The 19961-nt window shown below is 38.4% G+C and overlaps 1 protein-coding gene across 1 annotated transcript in view; it reads right to left on the bottom strand.

Annotated features, from left to right (window-relative positions):
• The window catches only part of DNAH14 (dynein axonemal heavy chain 14), a 319091-nt gene that overhangs the window by 146168 nt on the left and 152962 nt on the right, over positions 1 to 19961 (bottom strand). Inside the window, 4 exon segments of the mRNA XM_047754627.1 lie at positions 6867 to 7001; positions 12412 to 12501; positions 14490 to 14658; positions 19047 to 19123. Coding sequence (XP_047610583.1) covers positions 6867 to 7001; positions 12412 to 12501; positions 14490 to 14658; positions 19047 to 19123 — 471 coding nt within the window.

The raw sequence follows: 19961 nt of genomic DNA, 5'->3' as shown, positions 1-19961 counted from the left end.
GGGGGTGATGGAGGGAAGGGGCAGGATCCATCACCACATCCTTGTTCCCTTTGCTTGCTCTCAGGCTGCAGGACACCAACTGCTCCAGCTCCAGGAGGCAGCCGGGGGCAGCTGGTGCCTAGCAACAGCTGGGGAGCAGCCCTCACCTGTAGGAATAGAACACGCTTCATGGCTCCCTCACAGGGGCCTACTAGTGCATGTCTGTGGCTGGCCAAAAGTGCCATGAGGGGACTGGTAGGCAGGCAGAGTTACTGCAGAAACAGTGCAAACTGCCACAGGAGCATCAAATGGCCTGGTGTGTGGGCGAAGAGACTATGGGAACAGTACAAGCTCCATGGCCCCTGCCAGTGGCCCAGAAGGGGACCACAGGAGCAGTGCCCATTGTGTGGTTGGCCAAAGGAGCTGAGAGAGGCCCACCAGGGCATGTTCTGCTCTGCAGTGGCTACAAGGAGCACTCCTGCCATCAGCCCAGCAGGAGGAGGGACCACAGGAATTGCCCATATTCTGCAGCTAGAGAGAGAGCCTTTTAGCAACAGTTAGGGAGCATCTCCCACCCGTGGGGCTACAGAGAGTGCTCCCCAGAGCAGCCAAACAAAGGGAGGGACTGCAGAACAGCGCCTGCCCCACAGTACAGATAGCAGTCCTGAGGGCCTCCCCAGCAAAGGGAGGGACTTTAGGAGCAGCTGTTGATGTTGCCAGCTACAGGAAATGGTCTGCACCCCTCCCACTACAAAAGCCTGTGAACCACAGACCCCATCCCCAGCAGCTATCCAGCTCCAGCAGAGGTAGCATGATATTGCTGTCCCACCACATATTCAGGATTTATATGAGGCACTACCACTCTTGAGAACTCCAGGAGTAAGTGCCAGCTACCACATCTACATACCTGCTGTCAAAGGGGACAATAAACATATAAAGTTAGACAATATGAGACCATAAAGAAATAGTTTTCAGACAAAGGAACAAGATAAAAACACACAAAACAACTAAATGAAGAGGAGATAGACAATCTACCTGAAAAAGAATTCAGAGTGATGATGGTAAACATGATCCAAGATATTGGAAAAAGAATGGAGACACAGATCAAGAAATTATGAGGAATGTTTAACAGAGAGCTCGAGGATTTAAAGAGCAAGCAAACTAAGATGAATAGCAAAATATCTGAAATGAAAAATACATTAGAAGGAATCAATAGCAGGATAGCAGATGCAGAAGAATGAATAAGTGATGTGGAAGACAGAGTGGTGGAAATTGCTGCCGCAGAAAAGAATAAAGGATGAAAACTGAGAACAGTCTAAGAGACCTCTGGGACAACATTAAATGTACCAACTTTCACATCATAGAGGTTCCAGAAGGAGAAGAGAGAAAGGGCCAGAGAGATTATAGCTAAAAAGTTCCCTAATATGGGAAAGGAAATACTCAAGTTGAGGAAGCAGAGAATCCTATACAGGATAAGCCCAAGGAGAAACAGTGAGACACATACTAATCAAACTGACAAAAATTAAAAACAAAGAAAAAATAGTAAAAGCCACAAATAACATACAAGGGAACTCTCAGAAGGATAACAGCTGATTTTTCCACAAAAACTGTGCAAGATAGCAGGGAGTGGAAGACAGATTTAAGGTGATGAAGGAGCGCAAACTAGAACCAAGATACTCTACTCAGCAAGGCTCTCATTCAGATTTGATGGAGAGATCAAAAGCTTTTCAGACAGGCAAAAGCTAAGAGAATTCAGCGCCTCCAAAACAGCTCTACAACGACTACTAAAGGAATTTCTCTAGGCAGAAAAGAAAAGCCATAATTAGAAACAAGAAAATTACAAATGGAAAAGGTCACTTGTAAAGGCAAAGATAATATAAAAGTAGGAAATCACCCATAGACAAATATGCTATCAATACTAGCAAGCATGAAAAAGGAGAGGACAAAGACAGAACACTGAAAATGCATTTGAAATTAAGAGACCAGCAACCAAAACCAAATCTGTACACATACAAATGGTTATATAAAAATCCAATGGGAACCCCAAACCAAAAAAATATAATGGACAACACATAAAAAAGAAAAAATAATCCAAACACAACACCAAGGACAGTCAGCAAATCACAAGAGAAGAAAACAAAAGAGGAAGAATGAAAGACCCAAAGTAACAATCCAAAATGACTAAGAAAATGGCAATAACTACACACTTATCCATAATTACATTGAACGTAAATGGATTAAAGGCTCCAACCAAAAGACACGGACTGGCTGAATGGATACAAAAATAAGACCCATTTATATGCTGTTTACAAGAGACTCACTTCAGACCTAAGAACAAATACAGACTGAAACTGAGGGGATGGAAGAAGGTATAACATGCAAAGAGATCAAAGGAAAGTGGAAAAAGCAATGCTCCTATCAGTTAAAATAGACTTTAAAATAAAGAAGGTCACAAGAGACAATGAATACACTACATAATGATCAAAGGAACAATCCAAGAAGAAGATATAAAATTGTAAATGTATATGCACCTAACACAGGAACACCACAATACATAAGATAAACGATAACAGCCATAAAGGGAAAAACTGAGAGTAATACAATAGTGGTGGACTTTAAATCCCTGCTTACACCAATAGACAGGTCATCCAGACAGGAAATCATCAAGGAAACAAAGGCCTTAAATGATACCCTGGACCATATAGATTTACTGATATTTATAGAATATTCCATCCCAAAGCAGCAGAATATATACATTCTTCTCAAGTGCACATGCAACATTTCCCAGGAGAGATCATGTCTTGGGCCACAGATCAAGCCTCAGTAAATTTAAAGAAGTTGAAATTATTTTAAGCTTTTTCTCTGACCATGGTGCTATGAGACTAGAAATCAACTGTGATAAGCGAAAAAAATAGCAAAACCCACAAATTCCTGGAAGCTAAACAATATGCTATTGAACAACCAATGAATCATTCAAAAAATCAAAGAGGAAATCAAAAGATACTTGGAGACAAATGCCAACAAAGATTAGACAATCCAAAACTTATGGGACATGGCTAAAACAGTTCTGAGAGAGAAGTTTATAGGAATACAGTCTTATCACAGGAAACAAGAAAAAGCTCAAATAAACAACCTAGCCTTACACCTAAAACATCTAGAGAAGAAACTACAAAGCCCCAAATTAGTAGAAGGAAAGAAATCATAAAGATCAGCAGAAATAAATGAAATAGAAACAAAGAAAACAACAGAGACGATCAATGAAACAAAAAATGGTTCTTTGAAAAGATCAACAAAATTGATAAACCTTTAGCCAGACTTATCAAGAAAAAAAAGGGGAAAGCTTCAAATCAATAAAATTAGCAACAAACAAAGGAAAGTGGAAAAAGTTACAACTGATACCACTGAAATGCAAAGGATCATAAGAGACTACTGTAAACAATGATATGCCAATAAAATGAACAACCAAGAAATGAACAGATTCTTACAAAGGTACAACTTACCAAGACTACTGAACCAGGGAGAAAGAGAAAATAGGAATAGACCAATCACAAGTACTGAAATTGAAAATGTGATTAAAATACTTTCAAAAAACAAAATTCCAGGACCAGATGGCTTCACAGGAACATTCCAACAAAGAAGAGTTAACACCTATTCTTCGGAAACTCTTCCAAAAAATTGCAGAGGAAGTAACACTCCTAAACTGATTCTGTCTCAGACAAAGGTACCACAAAAAGAACATCACAGGCCAATATCACTGATGCAAAAATCCTCAACAAAACACTAGCAAACCAAATCCAACCATATATAAAAGAATCAACCACCATGATGGAATGGGATTTATCCCAGTGATACAAGGATTCTTCAATATCAGCAAAGTAATCAATGTGATAACACCAATCAAGAAACTGAAAAATAAAAACTATATGATCATCTCAATAGACGCAGAAAAAGCCTTTGACTAAAGTCAGAACCCATTTGTGAGAAAAACTCCAGAAAGTGGGCATAGAAGGAACCTACTCAACATCATAAAATCAGTACATGACAAACCCACAGCTACCACCATTCTAAAAAACTGAAAACATTTCTGCTAAGATCAGGAACAAGGCCAGAAAAGAATGTCCACTTTCACTGGTATTATTCAACACAGTTTTAGAAGTCCTAGCCATGGAAATCCAAAAAGAAAAAGAAATAAAAGGAATCCAAATTGTAAAAGAAGTAAAACTATCTGTTTGCAGATGACATGATACTACCCCTAGAAAATCCTAAAGACATTACCAGGAAACTGTTAAGAGGTCATCAAGGATACAAAATTAATACACAGAAATCAATCACATTTCTATTTACTAACAATGATGCAGCCGTTGTGGAGAATAGTTTGGTGCTTCCTCAAAAAGTTAAACATACAATTACCATATGATTTAGCAATTCCACTCCTAGATAAATACCCAAGAGAAATGAAAATAGGTCCACATAAAGCCTTGTACATAAATGTTTATAGCATCATTATTCACAATAGCTAAAAAGTGGAAACAACCTAAATGTCCATCACGGGATGCATAGATAAACAAATTATGATGAATGGATAAACAAATATTCCATACAATGGAATATTACTCAGCCATAAAATGGAATGTCCTGATACATGCTATGACTTGGATGAACCTCAAAATCCTATGCCAAGGGAAAGCAGCCGGACGAAACAGGTCCCATATTGCCAGATTCCTTTTATATGAAATAATCTGAATAGGCAAATCCATATACAGAGAAAGCCAATCAGTGGTTTCCAGACAATGGAGAGAAGACGTAATGGAGAATGATTTCTTAATGGGTAGGTAGTCTTCTCCTAGGATGACCAAAAAGTTTTGAAACTAGAGAGAGGTGGTCACTGAACAATGCTGTGAATGTACTAAATGACACTGCGATTGATTACATATCTTAAAGTGGTTAACTGTATGATGTGTGGATTTTCATCTCAATTTCACTTCGCAGCACATGATGAAATTATACTCTACACAGAGCAATCCTATTCCTGAGGTGTAGATATTTTTAAAGCATACACACATGCATAATGCCTGTAATAAGTAGAAGCTGAAGTGAAGATTAGGAAATACACTAAATTGAATTAAACTAAAACTAAACAGAAAGTCTTGCACAGACCAATTAGGAAAAAGTCATAAACCAAGGAGGAAGAGCAAAACAATCCATTACTTAAGGGCTTGCCATCAGCCTAAATATCATATGAGTGCGTGCGTGTGTGTGCGTGTGTGTGTGTGTGTGTGTGTGTGTGTGTGTGTGTGTTTTAGGGCCATACCCGCGGCATATGGAGATTTCCAGAGTAGGGGTTGAATTGGACCTGAAGCAACCGGCCTAAACCATAGGCACAGCAACATGGGATCCGAGCCACATATGCAACCTACACCACAGCTCATGGCAACACTGTATCCTTAACCCGCTGAGTGAGGCCAGGGATCAAACCTGTGTCCTCATGGATGCTAGTCAGATTCGTTTCCACTGAGTCATGACAAGAAATCCTAAAAAAATGTTTTTAATAAAATAAATTCCTCTCCACAGAGTTGTAAGGACTGAATGATATAATTCAAGTAAAAGTGTTTGAGCCAGTATTTGGCCCATATTTAGTACTCCATAAATACTATTTTTTTTTTTACTGCTGCAATAAATCACTTATTATTAATTATGATAACTGCTTGAGAACTAATTAAGAGCTGTTGATAATGGGAGTTTAAACAGAGGAAAAGCTCAAGGATTATCAACTACCACATGAATGATTTTGAAGCAGGATATTGCACACTATTTAAAAAAATCCACATAATTGAGTACCTGAGTTTCTAGGACTTTGGGAATATATTATTAACAATGAATTTTTAAATAAGATAATTCAAGTACACACTATTTGTTGTGTACTTTATACTTTATATGTATGACAATTTAACATTAGTAAATCAACATAGTTTATTAACCAATTAAAACATAAAAAAAGTAGATGCCAAGAAATCATTTCATAAATTCTAAGAGTTCTAAAGTTAAGTGTAACGAGATTAGAAGAAAGTTTCCAAAGAATGACAAAGAATATTTATTGTAGACGAAGAACAAAATTACATTAAATACAGAAATAACAACTGCATTCTAGGTAAGTAAGGAAGAAAACATAGTTAACATGGGCTAGGAGGGTTAATCAACATAATAAGATAAAAATACATTATATAAATATTAAGAAAAAGAAAAAATTATTTTCATTTGAAGATAATTCAATCGATCACCTAAATAACCAATTAGAACTACTAATCCATTAGGCAAAGTGACTAAATTTTATATATTTTATATATATATATATACATATATATATATAGTGTGTGTGTGTGTGTGTGGTGTGTGTATATATATGCAACTTGATAGTTTTATTTTATACTAGCATTTATTTACCAGCTTAAGATTTAAATTAAAAAATCCAGGTAGTTCCCCTAGTGGCACAGCGGAAACGAATCCAACTAGGAACCAAGAGATTACGGATTCGATCCCCAGCCTCGCTCAGTGGGTTAAGGGTCCGGCGTTGCTGTGAGCTGTGGTGTGGGCTGCAGATGCAGCTCGGATCTGGCGTTACTGTGGCTGCGGTGTAGACCGGTGGCTACAGCTCCTATTAGACCCCTAACCTGGGAATCTCCATATGCCACAAGTGCAGCAGTAAGAAGACCAAAAAAAAAAAAAAAAAAAAATCCAAATCTCTATAATGGTTCCCAACTACAAAATTCCTAGCAATACATTTAACAATAAAAACCATACTTATGCAAAGAGAGCAAAAAATGTTTTACCAAAGTATAAAGTAAGATCTGAACAAACAGTGAAACATTTCATTTAGTAGAACATTTCACCTGTGAAAGAGAGTCCCTTTCTTCAAGGGATATGAAATCTTCAGCTGGTAAGAGTACCAGTGTTCTTTCTAAAATTCTTCTGACTGTTGTTTTTCCTCCACCTGTTGGGCCCACTAACATCACACCAACACAAGCCTAAAACAAAATTGTAAAGTTACGGTTGAAGCCTGGCTTACCAGTTATTCAGCTACTTGCAACCTCAAAGTTCCTATTTACAAATACATCTGTGACGACATCCATGGACCCCACCTTCAAACTGTCATTCAATCGGTTGTAATCTGGGTTCGGTTTTTATTGACAAGGCAATGTTAAAATCACCAGAAACCTCCTAATTTTAAAATTCAAAGAGTAATTTTCAATTTTCTTGACATTTAACAGTTTATCTCACTTTCTATTTCTCCTTTATTCCTGCGCCTTTCTTTATGATTGGTTTCTGTAATAAGATTTATCTGGGCTTCCTCTTCTGTTTTCTCTTTCAGTTCTGATTGTCCTTTCCAGGTTAGTCTTCCCTAATTTGTCCTTCTCTCTCTCTTCTATGTCGTCCCTAAGCGATGTCACCGATTTGAATATCTTGAACTATGATCCGACTCCTTAATGTCTACATCTTTCCCAGTCTTTGGTTCGAAGTGCCAGAGTAAAAATTTTAGTGGACTAAACATTTCCATCTAGATGTCGCACGTGATTCTCAAAGTCAATCGAATCTAATCTATACGTTTTCCCCCATATTTGTTAACAAAACCGGTAGGCACCAGTTGTCTAAGGTAGGATACTTGCCGTTTTCACCCCCTCATGTCTTAGAAGACTTTTGCTTGATTTCATCTTCTCTTTTTCCCCCAACCACAACTGCCTTACCTTGGTGTTATCAACTGAATTTTTGTGTCCTCTTAACATTCAAATGTTGAAGCCCTAACACCCGAAGTAATGGTATTGGAGGTGGGGCCTTTGGTGGGTAAGTAGGTTTAGATGAGGTCATGGGGGTGGAGCCCCGAGTTGGATTAGTGTCCTCAGAAGGAGAGGAAGATGCCAGGGCTTACTCTCCACTCTCCCTCTACTCGGTAAGAACACAGGGAAAAGTTGACCATTTGCAAGCCACAGGCAGAGGGTTCTTACCAGGAACAAAATCTGCCAGCACTTTGATCTCGAACTTCCTAGTCTCCAGTACCAGGAGAAATAACAGTGGGTGACTGTTGTTTAAGCCACCCACTCTATTGTATTTTGTGAGACCAGCTCAAATAGACTAAGAGTCTATGCTAAAGGTCTGAAAGGCATTAAAATGGGCCCCTCACCATCGCTTCTGGACTTCTGCAAGAACACTGAAAAAATGAGTGTTTTTTTAAATAATGTATCACACCAATACATTAAAATACAAATATTAAAGTATCTTTTCATTTCCATTCCAACCTCTGTACCCTCATGGAAGCTTTGTGATTCTCTGGTCTGAAAGTGCCATTCTATAACTGGCAAGGTGAGAAGGGTCCAAAAAGCCTTGCTGGTCAAGTGGAAATTGTATATTCAGGAATGCAGCCAGCCTGGCCCCAAGCCATCATGGTTTTACATAAAAGAGTGGCAGCTATCCCTCTGAAAGCAATTTTATCCCCCACTTAACCTCCTAAAGCAAAGCTGATGCCTTAATTCACAAAGCCCTTGATTCACAAAGATGCCCAAAAATGTCTGGGTCTGGTCTATAGGTGGTTCAGCTGAGCTGAAACCTGAAAGTTCTTGGTGTTCAGCCTCAGAGTCTGCTACTAAGAACCGAGAGCAGGGCTGTTTATTCCTCTCGCTGGGAAGAACGCTGAACCTTGGGCTCTGCTATAACAGCCTAGCTATTTGGTGTGCCACTTGGAAAACTACAGAATAGAAGATTAAAGATAACCCCGTGTGAAGCTGTGAACTGTGGAAACAAAGGCGGCTGCTGATCAAACCATCTAAGTCACTCATGGGGCCATGGTGACGACCTGTTCTTTGATGAGATCACCCAGATTCAAGCTGCTGATCAAGACTTCCCTTCCCAGACTGCCATGGGCGCTTTCCAGATACAATATCACATGGGATGTGGCGACATGTTCGTCGTCGTTACAGACTGCACAAAGCAAAGGATTATGTGTTTGTTTGTTTGTTTTTTCTTTTTTTGGGGGGGCGGAGGAATGCATACGGAGGTTCCCAGGCTAGGGGTCCAGTCAGAGCTGTAGCCGCCAGCCTACGCCAGAGCCACAGCAACGCGGGATCCGAGCTGCATCTGCAACCTACACCACAGCTCATGGCAATGCTGGATCCTTAACCCACTGAGCATGGCCAGGGATCAAACTTGCATCCTCATGGATGCTAGGCGGATTTGTTAACCACTGACCCACGATGGGAATTCCCTTAAGGTTTGTGTGTTTCTGATGCAGATGCTACTACTGCATTTCCAACTTGTGGCTCCTGCCAAAAGATAACACAGTTATCTCAGTGAAAGAAGCCCCATTGCACAGGGTGTGAATGACAACCAAATATACCTGGCATATCCTACATCAGCTCTTTGATCCCCTCTACTTGTGCTATGGGTGGTGCCTGTTAACACTGACACTATTTCAAGCTATGGGGTTGCTGCTTCAATCCAATTGGCTAACTCCAGTCACACCATTATGTCTCTTGAAACTAACTGTACTTCTTAGGTAGAAGCCACACATTGATTTGCTTCCCTCCCCCAAACCAATGCATTTTGCATCTAAGAGGTGGTTATAAGAGTATTAAAAATCCAGTGTTTAAGGCAATATCACCTGTTCCTGGACAGCATTCATATCAGTGAGAACTCACTGGCCAAGGTGGTTATGGATGACAGAATTGCACTAAACCCTTCCTCCTTGAGGAACTGACAAAGTCTTTGCAATTGACAATCTTGCTGGATATGGATTAATGCTTCAGACCAAGAGGAACTGTTAATACAGAAACTTAAAGAGAAACCCACCTGGCTTTCTGTTGTTGTTGTTGTTGCTATTTCTTGGGCCGCTCCCTCGGCATATGGAGGTTCCCAGGCTAGGGGTCGAATCGGAGCTGTAGCCACCGGCCTACGCCAGAGCCACAGCAACGCGGGATCCGAGCCGCATCTGCAACCTACACCACAGCTCACGGCAATGCCGGATCGTTAACCCACTGAGCAAGGGCAGGGACTGAACCCGCAACCTCATGGTTCCTAATCGGATTCGTTAACCACTGAGCCACAACGGGAACTCCCCACCTGGCTTTCTAAGGTAGATTTGATGGCCTATGGCATTTGCTCAGCTGTTTGGGCCCAGATCCTCGAATGAGCATGGTTAATTCTTTAAGTTGGCTTTATATTACTGCTTTCAGTACTATCAATACAAGCCTTAATCAAATGCTATATGAGATCAAATGAATGGGTTTGGTTCTAGCTCCTGTCAGATTAATGAGAGTGGTCAACAGAGTGGCACACTCATGGGGAAATTCACCAGAAGCCAAGAGAGTGTATAAACGAGAGATGGGTGTTGAGAGCAGACAATTCCTTATAGGTCTCTGACGTCTCTACATGTCTCTCTGCGGGGCATGGAAAGCTTTGTTAGAACCATCTTTTCAAGGATGTTTGTAGAGGGAACTGTTTTGGAAGATACAGATAGTATCTCCTACCAAGATGGAGGATGGATTGATTTGATGTACAGAATAAAAAAGATATTCTTTTGTGAGCAAAGGTTGGGAATGTTCACTGGTAGTTCCCTTACAAGATTAGAGGATTCCTAAGCTTGGGGATTCGTCTTCTGTAAAACAGCTTTACCATGTGTGTAGGGGTGACCTGACCCTGTGCTGCCCTATAGGAATTAAGTTGGGAGAAATGACTACTGCTATTGATGTAGGGAATCATTTGCCTTTGCTGATTCCAGAGTCTAATGCTTCCTGCCACTATGAAACTCCAGCAGGCTAACTTGCTACCTGATAAGTTGGGTAAAATCTTGACAAATATATGCATGAAGAAAAAGATACCATATCATAAAAAGCCCTCACATAATTATCAATTCCATTCTACGCCAATCAAAATCCAAACAGGATATTTTTAGTGCGAGTCAATGAGCTGATTATCCAAGAATTTTGAAAAAAAAAATGGAGGATTATGATGGGGCTCAGGCTGCACCCCAAAATATGGCACCATATTGGACATATTAAACTGAAGAAAGTCTTTAAAAATGGCAGAAGTATGAAAAGCACTCTGACCTCCTCTACCTCATCTTTCTTTCTTAAAACAGATCATATAATTCTTGTACCAAGAAGAAAGCAGGCATTCTTATCACCAGAGAGAGACAGGGAACTGGAGGCTAAGGCTTTATAAACAAACCTTGTTCAACTAACCCTTATTTTCCTATTTACTTCATCTACCACCCTGACCCAAACACCTCTGTCTTGTCAATTCTTCACAAATTTACTGTTTCTTTTCCTAAGAGGTATAAAAGCTTCCTGTTCTGGTCATTTCTTTGGATCTTCATTCTCTTGCAAAAGCTTCTATGTATATGTAAAAATTGAATAAAATTTGTAGGTTCTTACCCTGTTAATCTACTTTTGTCGATTTAATTTTCAGACCCAGTCAGGGACCCTCAGTGAGTCAAGGATAATTTTTCCTCCGTTAACAATTGGTGTCACCAGATACAAAGACCTCTTATAAATCTATGGTAATTAAGACTGTGTGGTGTTGTTATAAAGACAGAGATATAGATAAAAAATAAAATATAGAATAAATATACCCTATTAGATATGAAAATCTGGTATACGACAGAAATAATCAAGCAGTGAATAAGTCTTGGGAAAGTTGGCTATCTGTATAGGGAAAAAATAAACCCCTACTTGACCCTTAAAGAAAAATAAATCCCAGGCAATTTGAAAATGGGAAATGCAAATATCTAAAAATTTTTGAAAAAATTACTGACAATATCTTTATGAAATAGGATAGATTTCTAAAAATAGGACACAAAAACACAAATCATAAAAAAGACACTGCATTAACAATGTCTCCTATACAAGTGAACACCATGAATATTTCTAAAAAGCTCTCTAAAATGAGAGAACTTACTAGCAATGAACATAAGGAATATGGAAATGTGACATAAAATGCGTAATGAAAAGTCTACACATTTACTAAGAAAAAGACAAAAGTCCAATTGAAAAATGAGTATTGCAAAATATAATTTGGCAATTCACAGAAAACTCAAATGGCAAATAAACATACAAAAGGTTATTAGTAATCATGGAAATGCATAGTCTGATGCTTTTCCTAAATAGATTACTCACAGAGAATAGGATATTCAAATAAGCTATAGCAAGAGAATGCATTTTACATAGTTGTAAGAATTTTTACAATTATGTCTGAAGGGAATGAAGGTGAAAAGATTAATTGTTGAGTGTTAAAGTAAGGCTCAAATAATAAAGTCTAGGTAAACAATTAACAAACCGCTTTAAAGAATATTATAATAGATCACTTTTATTATCATTGTACTTTTCTCCTTGATCATACCTATTAAAATCCAGGAGCAAAGAATTGCTCATGTGCCATTTCTACACTTACCTGAAGCTGATTATGAAACTGTATGATTCTCTCTTTCTGAGTTGGCCATTGTTGAAAGCCCAGTTGCTGTGTTGCAACAGATATTACTTTCTTAAAGAAAATAAATACATTAATTTAAATTGCATTTCAAATTAAACCCTTAATATGTAATCCTCCAAACTCTCTCTTAACTAGTTACCAAATACAGCACTTTAAGACAGTAGTTTTTAATTTTTTAGTTCACCAACCCGAGAATAAGGAAAACAATTACTTTTCCCACCAAAATATAATACACACAAAATTTATAGACTCCAGGTAGCAAATTCACAAATCCTCCCCCATTTTAAGAACTCATGCTTCAGGATGCATTTGAAAAGTAGCTGTTACCATAGTACAACTGTCTAATTATCCTACATTGAAAGAAACTGTAAGAGATTCTCTATCTTTGTGGAATTCTTTTTTTTTTTTTGAAAGGGGAACAATGATAAGTATTTTTATTCTTTTTTTACATCTTTGTGTACATCTAATCAATTTTGTAAGAATATTCTAAATAGCAAGCAAAATTTATAAGATTGTGGTGGAGTGGGTTAACAATCTGGCTTGTCTCTGTGGAGGTTCTGGTTTGATTCCTGGCCTGGCACAATGGGTTAAGGATCCAGCATTGCTGCAGCTCCAGCTCAGATTCAACCCCTGGCCCGGGGACTTCCATATGCTGTGGGTGTGGCCCTAAAAGGCAAAAAAACAAACTCCACCCCCCCCAGCTGTAGTTAAGATCTTGAGATGCTCTTTCAGAAACTGATATATCAGTTAAAAAATAGAGATATCAAAGCTCTAAAAATATAAATAGCTATGTAGATAACTTTATATTCAATAGGTACAGAATGTCTATAATTTTAGGACACACAAAAAGCACTTACAAAAAAAAAAGGCCATTCATTAGGTGATGTAGGAAACCTCAATAAAGGTTATCTCAAGGGAGTTCCCATCGTGGCTCAGTGGTTAACGAATCTGCCTAGGAACCATGAAGTTGCAGGTTCCATCCCTGGCCTTGCTCAGTGGGTTAAGGATCTGGCGTTGCCGTGAGTTGTGGTGTGGGTTGCAGACGTGGCTTGGATCCCGCATTGCTGTGGCTCTGGCGTGGGCCGGTGGCTACAGCTCCGATTCGACCCCTAGCCTGGGAACCTCCATATGCTGCGGGAGCGGCCCAAAGAAATAGCAAAAAGACAAAAAAAAAAAAAAAAAACCCAAAAACCCTCACTATAAAACCGTTTAGGTCTGAGGTTTTTTTAGGAGGTGGGATGAAGTGGCTTTGAATATCTTTCAATTTTTTTGATACTTAGTGATCCCATTCCCTATTATTTATGCAACACGTCTACGGTTTTAAATTTATTAACTTAGGTTGTTCATAATGCTCTCATCACTTTTGAGCCTCTAATACTATTCTTTCTTTTTTAAATGATTGATCATTCTTGCTTGAGGTCTGCATACAATCAATCTTGTCAAAGGGATAACTTTGGTTTTGTTATTTTCCCTATAATTTTTATTCTTCATTTGATTGATTTCTGCCCTTTTCTTCATTATTTTCATATGTTTCATTTCACTGCACTTGTTTTACTGCTCTTTTTCCTAGTTTCTTGACTTTAAGCCATAGTACTAGAAAGATAACCCGGTCTGGCCAGACTGTGAAAGGCATTAGGCACCAAGATAATGAATTTGGCAAGATTGATCCAGCAGTGGCTTTGTAGATGTAATCAGGCATGTTTTAGGAAAGTAACATTCTAATATATAGGGAGTGGCAGGGGGACATATAACAGTAACAAAAGATACTGAGATCCTTCCTAGACTAAGGCAAAGACTATGGAGCAAATTATGTAACAGCCTTCCTTACCTAAAAGTACACAGTTTGTTCTTCTTTCCATTAGGCCATGGTACACGGAAAGCTCTTCATTTCTCCCAGGGAGAAAATATGTCTACAAGCATTTTTTATCCCCCTACTTAAAACATAGAGTATTTCAAGAAGAACTATAATGCTTTGAATCCATATCTGATTTCTTATCTTAATTAATATTCCACATTTAAATCACTTGTGATGATTTTACCTCCAAGGCAATTTGATTTACTTTTGGAACTGTTGCTCCATAAAAAATGTCTCCAATAATCTTCTCAAAAAGTGGGACATCTTCAGGAAGAAATTTTGGCAAACTAGCTTCTCTCATAGCTTCGATAATTATCAGAGTTTCATCTGTTTCAGACATGTCACTGATGTTACTTTAATGGTAGAAGAAAATAAAGAGCAAGTTAGCAAGTTTGCTTTGTTGACATTAAAGACCATTAACATTCTTTTTTAGGGGTGGCTATTCCAATACCTTTTCCTCCTCTTCATCACTGCAAAGCAGCTATGTGGTTTAGTTGAGGTTAATCTGGCCTCCAGCTCCAGAGACTGACCCTAACTAGTTTAGCTCCTTTAGGGTAATGCCATTCCCCAGTCACTTGTTCAGGGATGGGCACTGTTATCAGTAAAGTTTTTCAGTTGCAAATACATAAATGAATTCAGGCTAATATCAAATGAAAATAATGATTTATTAAAAATCTCTAGGATGGCCAGAGAAGTAGGTTTGCAGGCTATGCAGTAAATTTCCCCTACTGTTTAAGCCAACTTAAATTTTTGTGTTAATTGTAACAAAAGCTGCCTGACACATTAAGCTATCACATAGTTTGTTGTCACAAATGACAATTTTTCATATATTAAACAGTACATATTTTAATATATTAAACATGTGATTAAAAGGGTATGACATGATTTTGGAGCTAGAAAGGAAGAAGTTTTCCTGCAAAAGCATCCCTCCTTTACTCTTGTCTACTTGATATTTGAAATTCTTCATCAGAACGGTAATGACTTTTAAGTCTTTGATCCATAATACAAAGAGCTAATAGATGACGTTTATTGAGTGCTTTTTACTAGGCATTTTGCTTAACTCTCTGCCATTTCATTATCTTTTCATAATGTAAGAAGTAGGAAGGGTATATGCCCGGGATAACATGCTCAGCATCATATAGCCGGTGAGCTGGGATTCAGTGAGGTCTCTCTGACTTCAAAGTCTGTTTTTATTCATTGAATTGGTATCAGTTGCTTATATCTTCCCCTGTGACTACATCCCTGAGTCTTTTATTCTGAAGGTGTTTTAGTAGAAAGGGCAAGAGTCTACCTGAAGTCAAAGTAAGGGAACCACCCTAGAGGGGGAAAGGGTCCCCGACTTCACTGCTGGGGTTCTAGTAAATAACCTTGACCTTTCCCCCCTTTTTTTCTTAAGATAGATCTTGCTCTATATTAAAGGAAAATGAAAGAAATATATGGATGACAGTATCTCTGATTTTTTGGGGGTATTAGATATAGATAAGGAGAGAGAAGAGCTTATATAAAATACTATAATAGTCTTATAATACCTTGTTTTCAGATACAAAGATAACACCACTAAAATTCTACAAAAGAATAATTTTGAGGATGGCATCTGAGATTACCATGGGATCTATCTGTTGCAATTTAAGAATAAAAAAGGAAAGCACTAGACTAATATCAACTAAAATCCAAGAAAAGGGTCATTAACTGTAACCTTTTAAGACCCATTTTGATTGTTTTCAGGACATCAGTTCTTTGGAATCAATTAAGACTTACTTTGTGGTCCAGTACTGTGCTCAGCTGTATAAATGGTTTATTTTCTAAACAAAAGGGGAGATTTAGAAAATTCCTTTAAGGGAAAAACAGATCAAACTGACTGTGCTAGATAGAAAAGAATGCCTTCTCCAAATATATTCCCGTCCGAATCCCTGGAACTCTCTGAGTGTATCTGCTGTGGCAAAGGATGTAAATGAATGAAGACTCCAGAAAGGAGTTTATCCTGAATCATTCAGGTCTAAATGGAGTCACAAGTTCCTAATAAGAGAGGAGGCAGAGGCATGTGGCTGAGAAGGTGACGTGAAGATGGAGGTGGAGATGGGAGGGATGGGACCTTCATCTAGGGTTAGGGTTAGGGCCACCACCAGCAGCCAGAAGGGAAAAGGAACCGAATCTCCCTGAGAGCCTCTGGAGGGAGAACGAGTCTGCCCACAACCTTGATTTCAGATTTCAGGCCTTGGGTGCTGGGAGAAAATTCATCTCTACTGTTTTCTTACCTCAAGCTTGTAGCGATTTGTTATGGCAGCCTACAAAACTAACCCACTACCTTTTATCACTTTTTAAAATATAAACAACTTGAAACTCCACGTGGGAGTTAGAGTTAGGTTCCATCAATATGATCTAGAATGAGGAGGCAGAAAAAAAGGAGACTTGAATCACCATGCACAAAGAAATGAGAGAAATTTCTTTTTCTTTTTTTTTTTTTCTTTTTAGGGCCGCACCGGCAGCATATGGAAGTTCCCAGGCTAGGGGTTGAATCGGAGCTGCAGCTGCCGGCCTACACCACAGCCACAGCCACAGCGGATCTGAGCTGCGTCTGTGATCTACACCACAGCTCACAGCAATGCCAGATCCTGAACCCGAAGCGCGGCCAAGGATCAAACTGGCGTCCTCATGGATACTAGTCAGTTTGTTAACCACGGAGCCATGAAGGGAACTCCAGAGAAATTTCTTGCATTGATTCTTTTATTACAAGTATTCTTGCACACCCATGAGATAAAATTAGGCTTAGGAAGAATTGGGAGGAATGGAGGGAGAGGAAGGGAGAAGGGAAGAGGAAAGAGGCAAGAAGAACAATAAAATTTTTGGTATAGGGAAGGGCCAAAGATAGAAAACTAATATTAATTTTTTAATTGTTCACTGTGTTTTCCTCCAATTAAAAAAATGGCCTGTTCCTTTTCATCGTGTGGTCAGCTTCACATCATCACATCATTTGTGTGGTGCTTTGGGGGAATCAAGGAAGGGTGGCTGTCACTCACGACGGAGAGGAGAGAGCTGTTCTCAGGGGCAGGAGACAGACTGAGTACACTGGCAACAGGAGCTCTGATACACATGGGTCTTTGAAAACGTGGTGTTTTCTGTGATTTGCAGAGAACAATCAGGGACTTTGAAAAAAGAAGAGTATCACTTTCACTGGAATATTTATTCAAATAGAGAGGTGACTATAAGAAGGTGACGAAGGGACTATAAGAGAGACTGGGGCCTTGAGGACCTCAGGGAGCTGACGGTACTATTTTGTTTTACAACATTTTAAAATGTTTCATAACATCCACCTATTTACATTCCATCAATATTACATGGGCCATTTTGCAGTATATGCCAGTATTTTCATTTTTAACGAATAAAACATTACAGTAGAGCTAAAGCCTATCCCTTATCATTTTCCCTTTCCATGCAACATTTTGTGCTTTTTACTGCAACTGTATCAATTCATAAACAATCCATAATATTTACTAAAAAATATTTCATGTAGTGTATTTATATGCCCCTTCGCAACATAAGCATAATTTTAATGTGTATTTTTCTCATTATGGGCGGGGTTGGGCATATTTTCACATATTTAAAGGACTTTTATGTTTCTTTTCTGAGAACTGTCTGTTGATGATGTCCTTTGTCCATTTTTCTATGATTTTCCCCCAAATTTCTAGGAAAGTTTTATACATTATGAGGATGAGCTATTTAAGGACAACAGGAGTTGCAAATCTCTTTTTTCACAGTTTTTTCATTTGTTTTTTAGACTTCACAAAAAGTACTTTTTGACCATTATAAGTCTTTTCTCTTGTGGCGTCTGGATTTTAATTCTTCGTTTTCAAGGTCTTCTGTAGCCTAAGGATACAAAGGATGTATTTTTTTGCAAATACATTTATGCCTTAAATTTTTATATTGAAAATCTTTGTTTTTTTTTTATCCTTTTAGAGTTTATGCTGGTAAATAATGTAAACTGTGGTTCAGACTTGATCTTTACCCAGAATGCTATTTAGTTTTCCCACCTACATTCATTACGAAGTCTACTCTGGCTTCCGATTTATGACGTAGTCCTATTTCTGGACTTCCTATTCTATTCTAACCAGTTGCCTTTTTACTCATAAGCCAGTATCACGATGTTTTAATTAAAGCCTTATGTGTTAGTACTTAAGGATATTATTTCTCCTTCATTGCTCCTGCTTCTCAGTATTTTTCTACTTAGTCTCAATCGTTTATTTTTCCATCTGAACGTTAGAATTCGCTTACCTTAAAACAAACAATACCTTTCACTACTACCACTGAGATACATCTTTCATTCATAACAGAGTATTTAAATCTTTATAATATTAAGTCCTTTAAGATGTTATGATATTAAGTATCGTAACACTTACCCTTTTGTTTGTGTCATTCAGCCGTGTTTTAATGTTTTCTTCATATGGGTTCTACACGGTTCTCATATTAATACAGCTTTTACATTTCTCATTGTTATTGCTCTTTCACATGGGGTCTTTCTTATGTAAAGTAAGGCAAAATTTGTAAAGATCTTTTGGGGAAAGGTACTCTGGGATTTTGTGCATTCTTTTCTTCTTCTTTCATATTCTTAATAACCTCTTCCACATTTTACTGTGACACTCTGGGAACTTCCTATTTTATCTCGTCATCATTACTTAAAATTTCACAATTATTTCCCCAGTGTTGTATAACTTTGATCTAATACTCAAATCAGAATTCAACTGACCTTTTAAACTCCCGTTTCTTCTTTGCTGCCATTACCAAAATTGTCTTCAGAGACCTCAGGCTAAAATCATAATGATCCTATCAAATATTAAAATATGTAAGTTATTAAGGTGCTGAAAGGAAAGCGAACAATTTGGAAATAAATGTATATATAGTTAAATCACTAGTCATTGATGCTATGAAGACAAATGATATATATTTATGAAACCGTTAATTCTGTTTTTATTTTTTTATTTTTTATTTTTTTGTCTTTTTTGTTGTTGCTGTTGTTGTTGTTGTTGCTATTTCTTGGGCCGTTCCCGCGGCATATGGAGGTTCCCGGGCTAGGGGTCGAATCGGAGCTGTAGCCACCGGCCTACGCCAGAGCCACAGCAACGCGGGATCCGAGCCGCGTCTGCAACCTACACCACAGCTCACGGCAACGCCGGATCGTTAACCCACTGAGCAAGGGCAGGGACCGAACCCGCAACCTCATGGTTCCTAGTCGGATTTGTTAACCACTGCGCCACGACGGGAACTCCTAATTCTGTTTTTAAAGAAGCTTGTACATCTCTCCCCAGTTGGTGCTCCTAAAAGTTTCCTTCTTAAAAGAAAGATTAACAAGTATTAAAGGAGTTAAAAACTCTTAGTGTCTGAATTAAATTCTGTCTGAAATGGAGAGCTGAATTTAAACAATATCCTAAACAGGAACACTTTGGAGATAATGTGGTTATTAGCTGTTCAAACCATTTGGGGTTATCTCAAATACTCACTGAGCTGGCATGTTCTAGAACAATAATTTTCAAACTGGGGCACTTGATCAGCACCATCAGGAATACCTGAGAACTTGTTAGAAATGCAAATTCTCAAGCCCCACTTCCGACAATTGGAAAGTTTGTCCAGCAATTTGCGTTTTAATAAGTCCTCCAAATCATTT

The sequence above is a fragment of the Phacochoerus africanus genome, chromosome 12, assembly GCF_016906955.1.
Source record: "Phacochoerus africanus isolate WHEZ1 chromosome 12, ROS_Pafr_v1, whole genome shotgun sequence".
NCBI classification, from domain to species: Eukaryota; Metazoa; Chordata; class Mammalia; order Artiodactyla; family Suidae; genus Phacochoerus; species Phacochoerus africanus.
Note: the sequence above shows the minus strand (reverse complement) of the source record. Positions and strands in the feature narration are given on the sequence as shown.